Genomic DNA, 13,897 nt, shown 5'->3' on the forward strand with positions numbered 1-13,897 from the left:
TCAATTCATAGAATTTCAAAGCCTTGACAGAGGAGCAATATGCTTTTCTTCTTTTTTAAAAGAAAAAATTATTTATTTATTTATTTATTTTTGGCTGCATTGGGTCTTCGTTGTTGGGTCTTCATTGCTGTGCACGGGCTTTCTCTAGTTGCAGTGAGTGGGGGCTACTCTTCGTTGCCATGCGCGGACTTCTCATTGCGTTGGCTTCTCTTGTTGCAGAGCGTGGGCTCTAGGCGCGCAGGCTTCAGTAGTTGTGGTATGCGGGCTCAGTAGTTGTGGCTCACGGGCTCTAGAGCACAGGCTCAGTAGTTGTGGCGCACAGGCTTAGTTGCTCTGGGGCATGTGAGCTCTTCCTGGACCAGGGCTCAAACCCGTGTGTCCTCCATTGGCAGGCAGATTCTCAACCACTGCGCCACCAGGGAAGTCCTGCAGTATGCTTTTCTACTATGCCTTAAATCTACAAGATTTTAAATAGGAGGCTTAAGTTTTTAAAGAGCAAGTGTTACAATGCCTTATTTTAATCATTTTGCTAGACTTTTTGAAGTATTTATCTTTTCTGGTTTTAACTATTATGGAGGAATTGGACTTTTAAGCACTTGTTTTTTTAAAATTCTTTTAACGTTTTTATTGGAGTATAATTGCTTTACAATGGTGTGTTAGTTTCTGCTTTATAAAAAAGTGAATCAGTTGTACATATACATGTATCCCCGTATCTCTCCCATCTTGCGTCTCCCTCCCTCCCACCCTTATAGCTGGTCCTAAAGCACTGAGCTGATCTCCTTGTGCTATGCGACTGCTTCCCGCTAGCTATCTATTTTACATTTGGTAGTGTATATATGTCCATGCCACTCTCTCACTTTGTCACAGCTTCCCCTTCCTCTTCCCCGTGTCCTCAAGTCCCTTCTCTAGTAGGTCTGCATCTTTATTCCCGTCTTGCCCTAGGTTCTTCATGACCTTTTTTTTTTTTTTAGATTCCATATGTATGTGTTAGCATAAGGTATTTGTTTTTCTCTTTCTGACTTACTTCACTCTGTATGACAGACTCTAGGTCCATCCACCTCACTACAAATAACTCAATTTCATTTCTTTTTATGGCTGAGTAATACTCCATTGTATATATGTGCCACATCTTCTTTATCCATTCATCTGTTGATGGACACTTAGGTTGCTTCCATGTCCTGGGTATTGTAAATAGAGCTGCAATGAACATTGTGGTACATGACTCTTTTTTTTTAATTTAATTTTATTTATTTTTTTATACAGCAGGTTCTTATTAGTCATATATTTTATACACATCAGTGTTTACTTGTCAATCCCAATCCCCCAATTCATCACACCACCACCACCACCCCCCTGCCGCTTTCCCCGCTTGGTGTCCATACGTTTGTTCTCTACATCTGTGTCTCAATATCTGCCCTGCAAACCAGTTCATCTGTACCATTTTTCTAGGTTCCACATATATGCGTTAATATACGATATTTGTTTTTCTCTTTCTGACTTACTTCACTCTGTATGACAGTCTCCAGATCCATCCACGTCTCTACAAATGACCCAATTTTTGTTCCTTTTTATGGCTGAGTAGCATTCCATTGTATATATTTACCACATCTTCTTTATCCATTTGCCATGACTCTTTTTGAATTATGGTTTTCTCAGGGTATATGCCCAGTAGTGGGATTGCTGGGTCGTATGGTAGTTCTATTTGTAGTTTTTTAAGGAACCTCCATACTGTTCTCCATAGTGGCGGTATCAATTTACATTCCCACCAACATTGCAGGAGGGTTCACTTTTCTCCACAACCTCTCCAGCATTTATTGTTTATACATTTTTTTTTGGGGGGGTGGTACACAGGCCTCTCACTGTTGTGGCCTCTCCCGTTGTGGAGCACAGGCTCTGGACACGCAGGCTCTGGACACGGCCATGGCTCACGGGCCCAGCCGCTCCGCGGCATGTGGGATCTTCCCGGACCAGGGCACGAACCCGCGTCCCCTGCATCAGCTCTCAACCACTGCGCCACCAGGGAAGCCCTGTTTGGTTTTTTGATATTGAGCTGCATGAGTTGCTTGTAAATTTTGGAGATTAATCCTTTGTCAGTTAAGCACTTGTTTTTGATAGAATGTATAATTAAAATTTAATTGATTTACTTTTCATTATAATTAGGGGAAGTAGTTTCCTAACAAAGACTGTGAATCTCCTAATGAAGTTTTGTGTATCTTGGTATGAAAATGAAAAGGACACCTACTTTTAGAATTAAAAACTAGTCAAAAACCTATTCAGGTGCTCTAGAGTGCTTTTTTGTAGTAACTCAGAAATGTGAGCACTGGCCTTAAGAGGAAAAGCTTAAAGCCTTTAAAAGAGGAAGACTCCATAAGGGTTAAAGTGCTGTTAGAGAAATTCAGCCTAGATTAAAATCCTTGCCTCTTTTTATGTTGGCTGTCTTCTTGTTCCTTGTCCTCCCTGTGACCTATAGATATTTGGGTTCAAAGATATTAGCTGAGGGAATGGAGCCCAGAAGGTTGGAATTCTGCAGATACATCTTTCATATCTGGAAGAAGGAGGTTCTCTTCTGGCTTGGCAGGTTGTAGGGACTTCCAGTGTTAGCCGGTATTTTATGGGAGAAAATGTGCTTTGTTGGGAGTTTTTCCTAATTGAGAGGAGCTGACTAGTATATAATCCAAGATCCAGAACTTCTTTGAAAGCATCATTCAGGAATTGTCTCTAGTCTCTGCTCCTTCAGCAGTCCATGCCTTCCATTCCTATTGTGGGATTCCTCCCTTGGGGACGCAGTCAGCCACATTAGTCAATTTGTAAAGCAAATTACTTAATATGATGTTATTATAATAATATTTAGCTATTACACATTTTGCTTTCTAATGGTATAGACTAATTATCTCATTTTCTTTAAATGCATAATACTTCTTCTCATGCCCTTCTACTATTATTCTTGCTTTAATTTCTCTCTCTTCCTCTCAAAGTATTTAAATCCTAGCTATCTTAAATGACTCAGCCTAAACCCATCTCTTCAGGAAGGCTTCCTAACTTATAATGATGTACAGTGCCTGTAGTCAGTCTGCTCTATGCCATAAAACTGATCACTTTGTTATTTTCTTAGACAGTATCTAAGTATCTGTTACCAATAGATAAGGAAAAAGGTCATGTCCTATACTATTGTATCTTCCACATTTCCTTGTACAGTTACTTAAGAGTGATAGTCATTCAATATTTTTGCCAGCTGGGGATTTGGAATCAATGAAGAATTTTGTAGATTCTTGGAAATCTTCAGTCTAAAAGAGAGTGTGAACTGTTTAGGAAATATTTAGGATAATAAATGTTATAATATTCTAATGGAAAGTTAAGGTAAATTTCAAAGAACTACAGATTTCTTGGAAATCTGGTTATAATCTTAATAATGAAGAGGAAAATGATTTTGTTGCTTCTCTGGATTGAATAGGAATAGGGAGAGGTGTATAAATGATCATTTCATTCATTTGATTGAGAAAAAGAACTTTTGCTTTAAGTACTACGTTTATATTTACTTTCTAATGTTTTGTAAAATTAAAAGGCTTATATTCATTGAGTTATAAACTGTCAGTCCAACCCTGAATCTGAAAACCATTATTTTATATATATATATATTTTTTTTTCCAGACTTTTAAAAATAACATGTTTAATTTTGTCAATATTGAAAGGAAAATATAGCAGGTAAATACAAGGGATTATAGATGATAAATACCACATTCAGGAAACTTGAATTTATCCATGAAAAGAGAACATTGGTAGCTCTTTATTTAGTTTCTTGGTGCTGATCCTAGAACTGAGGGGCTAAAAGCCATTCAAGGAATTTGCTGTGCAGCTATTTCGGACACCTCTCTGGGATGCAGAGAAGTGTCTAGTGTCTAGCATGTACTTGGATTAATTTTCATTTGTATTTTAATATTTTTAAAGAACATAAAAAAAAACCCTTGGACTAGGCACAGTTCACAGTAGGGAAATTAGTGTTCTATGTTACACATTAGAGAAGAAAGGTACCAGAATACTATAATTATCAGAGTGTTTAGATTCTAATAATGTGACTATGACTAAAACTTTTGGTGATGGTGGCAATTCACTAATTATAGAAGAATGGAAGAAGATTCAGAAATTAACAGAGACTCATATTCGTTCCTATGAGTGAACTAAGAGTATTGAAATCAATGTTAGAGCTGAAAGGGACCTAAAACTATCAACCCAGTCATTTTAAAGTATGGAGTCAACAGAAACAGCACGACCTGCCCAGTGACATCTTAGTTTACTATTCATGTAAATACAAGAATTATCAGAAATGACTGGTGTTTTCCTCCTAGAGTATGAGTTCTATTTTGCTTACTTTTTTAACCTCCCAGTGTCTTGCAGAGGTTTTTGTTGTTGTTATTTTTAATAAAACCCCCGCATCTTGCAAAGTTTTAAGTGAGAAATATAGTCATTTTCAGTATAGATTTTATATGTTGAGACAAACTGTTGTTATCAACCAGAGTATTAAGTGATGTATCCTGGTTCAAGAGATGAGAATCTATGCTTTTTAATTCATTAATTTATTTATGTATTTATTTATTTACTTAGGCCACACCGCACGGCTTATGGGATCTTAGGTCCCCGACCAGGGATTGAACCTGGGCCCCTGGCAGTGAAAGTGCTGAGTCCCAGCCACTGGACCACCAGGGAATTCCTGAATCTGTGCTTTTTAGAAGAACAAATGTCTTGTAGCTAATTCTGTTTTCTCTTTAAATGTATTGTAGTTGAAGCTTCCTGTCATAATGGGGATGAAACAATTGAAACTATCGAGGCTGCTGAAGCACTCCTCAATATGGATTCTCCTGGCCCTATGCTGGACGAAAAGCGCATCAGTGAGTGTTGTGTTAGGACTGTTCATGTTTATATGCTTTTTTTTTTTTTGATGTATAGTTGATTTACAATATTGTGTTAATTTTTGCTGTACAGCAAAGTGATTCCGTAATACATATGTATACATTCTTTTTTGTATTCTTTTCCATTATGGTTTATCATAAGATATTGAATATAACTCCCTGTGCTATAGTAGGACCATGTTTATATGCTTTGAAAAGCTCTTCTTCCATCTCTCTCTCAGATGGTAAATATCAAGAGACCAGAGACCATGTTTTATATTTTTTTGGTCCCAAGTGCATCTTAGGGTACAGTACTAGTTGAGCCACCTTTGCTAAAGTGTTCAGTTAAACAAGATTTTTTTTTTTAATTTGGGGAGTGAGGACATTAAGGATAAAAAAGTAATTTAGTTGTCAAATAGCAGATTATGCAGAATTTCTTCTTAGCCTCATTGGTGAAGTATTTAGGGCCCAAACTATGATAATTTAGTGATCTTTAGTCAATATTGATCTTTATTGATCAATAAAAATTGATCTTTATTGATCTTTAGTCAGTATTCATCAGTGAATAGGCAAAAATCCATTGAAATATTTTCTGAGACTTGATGGCATAAAATTCACTGCCACATTTATTGATCTGCTTTTAAATCCATGTTCTCCTTTGGACGTAGCCAAACTCATAAAATTAATTATTATTAAATCAATTTAAGATGTTTATTGAATATTTTCTATATGCACAGCAATGTATCAGGCAATACATGTTATAAAAATGAACAGGTCTTGTTTCTTTCCTCAAGCTGACAGTTTTCTTTTGAAGATAGTTGTTTACGTAAATAACTGTAAAAGCCAAAAATAAAGGCCATGAGAGGGATAGCGGGGTGTTCTGGAAGGAGAGATTTCTCTAGCTGAAAACACCAGAGACAGGCTTTATGGAGGCAGTGTTTTGACCTGGGCGATTAGTAACAAAATAAGCTTTTCATGGGTGGCGGAGACAGGAAGGGGCGTTCAACGTAGGCGGAGGGGATTGAATGAAAGACACAGACCTGTAAAAAAAAAACAATGAAATGTTTGAGATTTAAAATGCTTTGGTATAGCTGAAGTATAAGCTTCATAATGGTTTGTAGATTGTGGAAGCTCAGAATGGCATGCTATGGAGTTTGGGTTGTTCCTATCTTTTTTCCCCTGTAAACTATGGGAAGATATGTCAATTTTATTTTTCTTTCTGATTTTCAGGATGTAAAGTTTTTATAGAGAAGAATAATATGGTCAGGCCAGACTTAGGTTTTAAAGAAAAACTTTAGCGGCAATGTGAAGAATGGAGAAGAGAGACAAGATAGACTGGGGATAGGAAAGTCAGGTAAGGGAGGCGTTGAATAGTCCCGTCAAGCCTGGACTGCCTCAGGGTACTTGACTTAGGGCAGAGGAAATAAAAAGCAGGGACTAGATTTCAAAATCTTATTTCTATTTTAATCTTCAAAGAAACAGGAAATATTTTATGAAATTATTTTGATTTATAATACAAAGTTGATTACAATTAGTTGATTTTATTTCCATTAGATAATAATATATTTAGTTCATCTGAAGATGACATTGTTGTTGCCCCAATCACCCATGTATCCGTCACATTAGATGGGATTCCTGAAGTGATGGAAACTCAGCACGTTCAAGAGACATATGCACACTCACCAGGACGCTCATCACCAGAACAACCTAAGAGAAAGAAAGGTGGGTGGTTAATTTGTTAAGGGAAAACAGTCAACTCTTGATGTGGAATCTAAATATAACTTCTATTCAAGGATATTTCTACCCCAATTAAAACTTATGTGAGAAAAAATTGAAGGTACGAAACAGAGTTATTTCTTCGTATTAGATTCATTTTTAAAGAATTATTTTATACTTTTTTATACATTTAAAATACTTGGTCTATCTCACAGAAAAGGGATTTTCCAACTTTCTAAAGCCTCAATCTTTTATCTAAACTCTTTTATCCAAGCTCAGAAAGAGATCAGGGGTAAGGGCTGAGATCAGTTTCCTCCCGCAGAACATAGTTTGAAAACCACCAGCATAGATTCCAATATAAGATTCCAGTGGGAAGAATACAAGTTGGAAATCAGCAGGTAAGTAATTGAAGAGGGAAATGTTAGAATGTGTTAGAGGGAATTTTAAAGTTTTCACAAATTAGGACCATACTTACATTCTAACACTGACATTCTTCCCATTTCATTGCCTTTTGATTCTACTCCAGCTTGTTTGATATTTTGAGTTTAATATCTTGGTTGATGGCATCACCAGCCACCACATAACCTAACTTCACATGAAAGTAAGGGAAATTCCAAGAGCCAAAAATACAGAGGGAAAATAAGAGTGAGCTGACACTGCAACAGCTCTGAGGGCTGAGAAGGACATGTCAGTCTGGATGTCCAAGGGGCTTGGTTTTATTGCCCATGTAGAGGCAGATGCTTAAGTCTTGGTCCAATGCAAGATGGGGTATTAGACAGAGACCTCAGCATATAATTGGGATCCCTTAGCTATACCCTAAGGGGAAAAACAGTCCACCCTTTGGCACAGACAGACGTTAAGAAGCTGGTATTTCTCAGCTGGGTGGAAAAATTTTTCCTTTGAGAATTCATAATCCTAGGTTTGTCTTAACTTAGGTTTATGATTAGATTTTAAACTGTTACTGACTTTAGGAATTTCCAGCCAAGTAATTAACATAACAACGGCCCCTGGCTGGCAGTAACTTTGGGCACCAGGCGAAGCTCTTGTAAAATTGCTTTGGCACGTCATACGTTTAATCCAGGCTACACAGTATTTCTTCAAATAAAACCCTGTTGAAGGTGAACTCACATTTCAGTATCACAGAATGCATAAGAAAGATACTTCCTGTATGAGAAGCAGCAGACATAGAAAACCCTAAGGTTAGTTCACTAAGAACCTCAGATAATAGGATTATCAAATAGAAACTTTCAATGAATATGATTGTAATTATTAATGCAAGGGAATAAAAAACATTGTCAAAGAATGAGACTATTAAAAAATACCAGGTGAAACTTCCTCTTCTAGTCAAGATGGAGTAACAGAACCTGACTTGGCAACAATTTTTTGGATATGTCACCAAAAGTGCAAGCAACAGAAGCAAAAATTAATAAGTGGGACTGCAATAAACTATAAGACTCTTCACAGCAAAAGAAACAATCAACAACATGAAAATGCAACTTACAGAATGGGAGAAAATATTTGTAAATCATATATCGGATGAGGGGTTAATATCCAAAATATATAAGCAACTCGTATAACTCCATAGTGAAAAAAAATCCAACTAAAGGATGTGCAGAGGACCTGAATAGACGTTTTTCTAAAGGAGACACACAAACAGCCAGCAGGTACCTGAAAAGATGCTCAGTATCACTAATCGTCAGGGCAGTGTAATCAAAACCACAGTAAGATACCACCTCACACCTATAGAATGGCTAGAAAAAGTGATAGAAAAGACAAGAGATAGAGTGTTGGTAAAGATATGGAGAAAAGGGACTCTTTCTGCACTGTTGGTAGAAATTTAAATTGGTACAGCCACTGTAGAAAACAGTATGGAGGTTCCGCAAAAAATTAAAACTAGAAATACCGTATGACTCAGCAATCCCACTTCGTAGGTATAGATCCAAAGGAAGTGAAAACAGGATGTTAAAGAGATACTTGCGCTCCCATATTCTCTGCGGCATTATTCACAGGAGCCAAGATTTGGAAACAACCAAGTCTTCATCCACAGATGAATGGATAAAGAAGATGTGAGATATAAATACACAGAATGGAATATAATTCAGCCGTGAGAAAGAGGGAAATCCTGCCATTTGTGACAGCATGGACAGACCTTGAGGACTTTCTGCTAAGTGAAATAAGTCAGAAAGACAAATACTGTATGCTATCTTTTTTTTTTTTTTTTTTGCGGTACGCGGGCCTCTCACTGCCGTGGCCTCTCCCATTGCGGAGCACAGGCTCCGGACGTGCAGGCCCAGCGCCATGGCTCACGGGCCCAGCCGCTCCGCGGCATGTGGGATCTTCCCGGACCGGGGTACGAACCTATGTCCTCTGCATCGGCAGGCGGACTCTCAACCACTGTGCCACCAGGGAAGCCCTATGCTATCATTTTATGTGGAGTCTGAAAGAGCCACACTCATAGAAACAGAGAGAAGAATGGTGTTTGTTACGGGGTGGAGGAAATGGGGAGATGTCAGTCAAAGGGTACAAACTTCCATTTATATGATGAGTAAGTTCTGGGGACTAATGTACAAGCATGGTGACTATGGAAATTTCTAAGAGAACAGATCTTAAGTGTTCTCAGAAAAGAAGTGATTACTTTGTGAAGTGATGGATATGTTAACAAACCCTACTGTGGTAATCATTTTGCAATATATAAGTATATCAAATCATCATGTTGTACCCTTTAAACTTACACAATATGTCAATTATATATCAATAAAGCTGGAAAAAAACCCAACAAAAACAGAACCTGGATTTACCCTCCTGTTTGAAACAGCTAAAACCACAGATAAAATATATGAAGCAATGGTAATAAAGAAAGTGGTGGACATCTGTCAACAAAAGTGAGTGATCCCTGGGAAACAGGAAACCAATGAGGTGAGCCCTATGATTACCCCACCTTCCTACATGGAGGAAATATTTTTGGAAAACAGTTTGAAAATTCCTTAAAGAACTTAATGTATACTTAACATGTGACCCAGCCATTCTACTACTCAGTATTTACCCAAAAGAAATGAAGCCATACATTTAATAGAAAAACTTATGCATGAATGAAGGTTCTTAGCAGCTGTATTTGCAGTAACCCCAAACTGGAAACGACCCAAGCGTCCATCACCTGCTGATTGGGTAAACAAATTTGTGGTGTATCCATACAATGAAAGACCACTCAGCAGTGAAATGAAATGTACCATTGATGCATAAAACAAAAATGGATGAATTTCACCATAATTATGCTAAGGGAAAGAAGCCAGACTCCCTCCCCCTCTGCCAAAAAAAAGAGTATGTTTCTGTTTATATAAAATTGTACAAACTGTAAATTAATCTATAATGACAGAAAATATATGAGTGGATTGGGCAGGGTGGGGAAAGGTGAGATGTAAGGATTACAAAAGGGCATAAAGCACTTTTGGGGGCGAAGAATATGTTTATTATCTTTGAGTGTAGTGATGGTTTCACAGGTGTATGCATATGTCAAAACTTATCAAACTGTAAATTTAAACATAAGCAGTTTATTGTATATCAGTTATACCTCAATAAAGCTGTTTTTAGAAAGTGAAAGACTAACATCCTATTTAATGGTGAAAGGCTGATATGATAAGGAACCAAATAGAACACATAATATATGGGTTAAACAGCAAATGAGTCACTGCTTAAGAGAGAATTAGTGAGCTCCAATATAGATCTGATGTAGAATGAAAAATATGAAAGAGAGATGTGAGGATTGCATGAAAAGGTCTACATGTTTAATCAGAGCTCTAGGAGGAGAGAATGTGTAGAGTGAGGAAGAGGCAGTATTCAAAGATAATGACTGAGGAATTTTCCAGAATGATGTTAATCCCAGCATGGTGAATCCTGAGTAGCATAACTAAAATAGATCCAAGCCTAAATGTATTATGGTAAAAATGTGGAACATCAAAGACTCCCCTCCACCCCCTTCAAAAAAAGAAAAGAAAAAAAAAAAAGGAAGAAGAAGCAAACCAACCAGGGAGGATCTGCATTACCTGAAGAGGATTGATTATTGGATTGGCAGCTTACAAGCTCCCAGTAAAGGCTGGAAGGGCTGGATATGTTCAAAGCACTGAGAAGAAATAACTGTTACCAGAATTTCTATACCCAACTAATCTATAATTCATGTGGAGCTGTGTACATCACCGCCGTGAACAGTAAGGAAGATGATGGAGAGGATGGATATTGGGTAGGCTACTGACAGTATCTGCCATGACTAAAACGAGTGGAGGAAAACCGTGGATTAAAGAAAATATTATCTATCAGAGCAAGTCAATAAATAGCATAAAGTAAGATGGGAGGAAGGATAGGAGCCAACTGAAGTCTGGCTTCTCCCAGTCCTCACTGTCATCAACACAGTTAGCTAGAAGTCTCTGTGTCATGCAGAGGTTCTCTGCAGATGTCTGCAGTGATGGAGTTGAGACACAGGCTCCTACGGTCTACGTTTATACATCTGGTAGTTTCAAGAGGGACCTGGCCTTAAGAGTGACTTTTTTGACTCTCTTCTCCTTGACTCTTACCTTAACTTCAGAAATGTTTTCCTGGGAATTCCCCAGCAGTCCAGTGGTTAGGACTCCATGCTTTCACTGCCCAGGGCCTGGGTTCAACCCCTGGTTGGGGAACTACAATCCCACAAGCCATGCGGCATGGGCAAAAAACAAACAAAAAAACAACAGAAAGAAACGTTTTTCTATTCAGTTTGTCTTGGGATGTGTTGTCACTAACCTTGCGACTTTAGCTCTGGGATTCTGCTTTTCTAAATTACTGCCTATATTATATTACCCCAGCATTCACCCTTATGATCTAAGATCAGAGAGTCAGCTTCAAGAATGTAGGGGTAAATGGTACTAACTAAAGTATTTATTTATGCTTAATCTTCATTGTCTCTCATATACAGGGTGGTAGTCTGTTCAGACAGCAGCATCAGCTTAACCTAAATCATAGGCAACCTTGCTGCCAAGTTGTGGTTCTAGATAAGCGGCAAAAAAAGATCACAAACACAGTTTTAGAATAGTTGGTTGACCCAGACTAAGGCTGCACAAAATACAGTTTAACTCTGTTGCATTGGACTTGTTTAGGACTGGATGATGGATAATCATAAAGTAAATTTGTTTGCTGTAAATTGAAAGAAATATAGAAGAATGAGATGTTTAAAAATACACAAGAAAATAAAAATTGACTATGTGGTTCACAGAAATTTAGCCTCACTTATTTTTTATATCTAGAGGTTTTGGGTAGTTTCCAGTATTTGAGAACTAACCAAGAGGCAGACAAACCTGTGTGGCTTATTTTTTGAGCCCAAGTTTTATCAGCGTCAAGAATATTCCCCCAGATTTTAAGAAAGCACTGTCAGTATTGTCACCTCAAAGACAAAATGTAAAGTTTAAACTTAACCTCATTTTTACAAATGAGCCAAAGTATTGTTTTCTACATAAAAGTGTTTGTGATCTAACCTAAGTTAATGTCAAATTTTTACTGAAGTTATTTTCCTTTTAATAAATAGCACTTAGGAGACCAATATATGTGTTCCATGTATAAAATATTTGGCACTTGAAATTTAGGATAAATGACAAAACAGCATTTATAAACAGCTAAATTGTCCATTCCCTCTCTCTTTGGAGGGCAAATATTTATGTAGAGCCATTGTGATTTCAGGGAGAAAAACTAAACCACCACGACCAGATTCCCCAGCCACTACACCAAACATATCTGTGAGGAAGAAAAACAAAGATGGGAAGGGTAAGTACTACCACTGTAACTTCCCTGTAATACTTATGGGTCAAGTAACATTCAGATTGCTTTAAAATGTCTGCATATTTTAAGTAGAAACCACCAGCTTTTATTGAAATGGATCTTATTGCTGCCACATGCTTATAAGGTACGGTTGCCACCTTCTGTAGGAAGACTGGTAATAATGTAGTCCAAGAAATCCATCTAGGAGATTTTCACTTACCTGTCAAAATAATCCATCCTTTCATTTAATAAAGAGCCTCTTGGAAGAATTCAGCCGCATTAGGTTTTCAGTTCATAGACACTTTATTATATTGTCTTGGAGTTTTAGTATTTTCATAACTGCTGCCCAAATTTGAAGAAAATTATTAAGGCTAATCTGCTGGCTCTGTATATAAAAAGAACAACTATTGAAAGGTTTTGTACAACTCTTTCTCAGTTTCTTAGGCGTAATAATGGTTCTTAAAGAGGCTGAAAAAAAAATTGTCTCAAAGTGCTTTCTCCCTAAGTCATTACACATCCAATTGGCAGGATTGCTCTGTTCAGACATCTTATACGGGACTAATAAAAAGATCTATGTTAGACCCTAAAAATTATGACCATTATATCACCAGTACTAACTGAACTGTGTAGTATGTTTGTATAATTATAGATGGAACTTAAGAAGACCTTTAGTTGTGTTTTATTGTGTTCTTTCAAATGAAATTTTGGGCAGTTAAAAAGAAATTGCTTTTGTTTCAGGAAACACAATTTATCTCTGGGAGTTTTTACTGGCACTGCTCCAGGACAAAGCTACTTGTCCTAAATATATCAAGTGGACCCAGCGAGAAAAAGGCATTTTTAAATTGGTAGATTCTAAAGCAGTGTCCCGATTGTGGGGGAAGCACAAAAACAAGCCTGACATGAATTATGAGACCATGGGAAGAGCCCTCAGGTACGTGAGGCTTCTGTAGTTCACTGTGTGACCAGTAGCAGTTCCTAAATACTGAAAAGTAGGTGACTTCTAAAAAGTGTGCGGGTTAAAGAAATGGTGAATTTTATTGTTGAAGGGCTAAAACCACACTACTTATAGAAATGAGTCTGTATTTACGTTGAAATCTTATTCCAATCTGGGAGAATGTTCTCCTTCCTCCCACCAAATCTTCATGCAGACGAGATATTTTATTTATGAAGGGATCAGAAAATGTTAGTTAAGCTGTCATCAGAAATTGTAAATTGACCATAAGGCTCACATGTTTTGAGTCATTAAACTTAAGTTCAGCACAAAGTAACAACTAGTAGTAATGTAGGTACTGAATAAGAGGGTGCATTTTTAAACATGAATCTCAGGTATGATGTGTAATATATTGTGTTGGAATAAATTAATGCTTCGAGCATAATATTAGCCATTGTGAAAATGTTGAACAAAGGTATCACTTAAACCCACTTTTAGTTTGTTTTTCTTGTGATCATGTCATTTAGTCTTCAGGATCTGGGTATATTTGAGAAAGATTTATTAGAAATATCAGTGACCTGAGAACTTG

General features: G+C 37.3%; 1 protein-coding gene across 5 annotated transcripts in view; it reads left to right on the top strand.

Moving 5' to 3' along the window:
- Positions 1–13,897, top strand: part of ELF1 (E74 like ETS transcription factor 1) — a 106,405-nt gene that overhangs the window by 82,291 nt on the left and 10,217 nt on the right. For 4 of the 5 annotated variants that reach the window (XM_082602450.1, XM_082602449.1, XM_082602451.1 and 1 more), the window contains exons 4-7: positions 4,776–4,883; positions 6,438–6,605; positions 12,300–12,383; positions 13,116–13,308. In XM_082602450.1, coding sequence (XP_082458576.1) covers positions 4,776–4,883; positions 6,438–6,605; positions 12,300–12,383; positions 13,116–13,308 — 553 coding nt within the window. The remainder of the gene's footprint in view (positions 1–4,775; positions 4,884–6,437; positions 6,606–12,299; positions 12,384–13,115; positions 13,309–13,897) is intronic. The other variant, XM_082602453.1, reaches the window with a different exon arrangement.

This window comes from Mesoplodon mirus, assembly GCF_964341445.2.
Source record: "Mesoplodon mirus genome assembly, chromosome: 17".
In the NCBI taxonomy this organism is placed as follows: Eukaryota; Metazoa; Chordata; class Mammalia; order Artiodactyla; family Ziphiidae; genus Mesoplodon; species Mesoplodon mirus.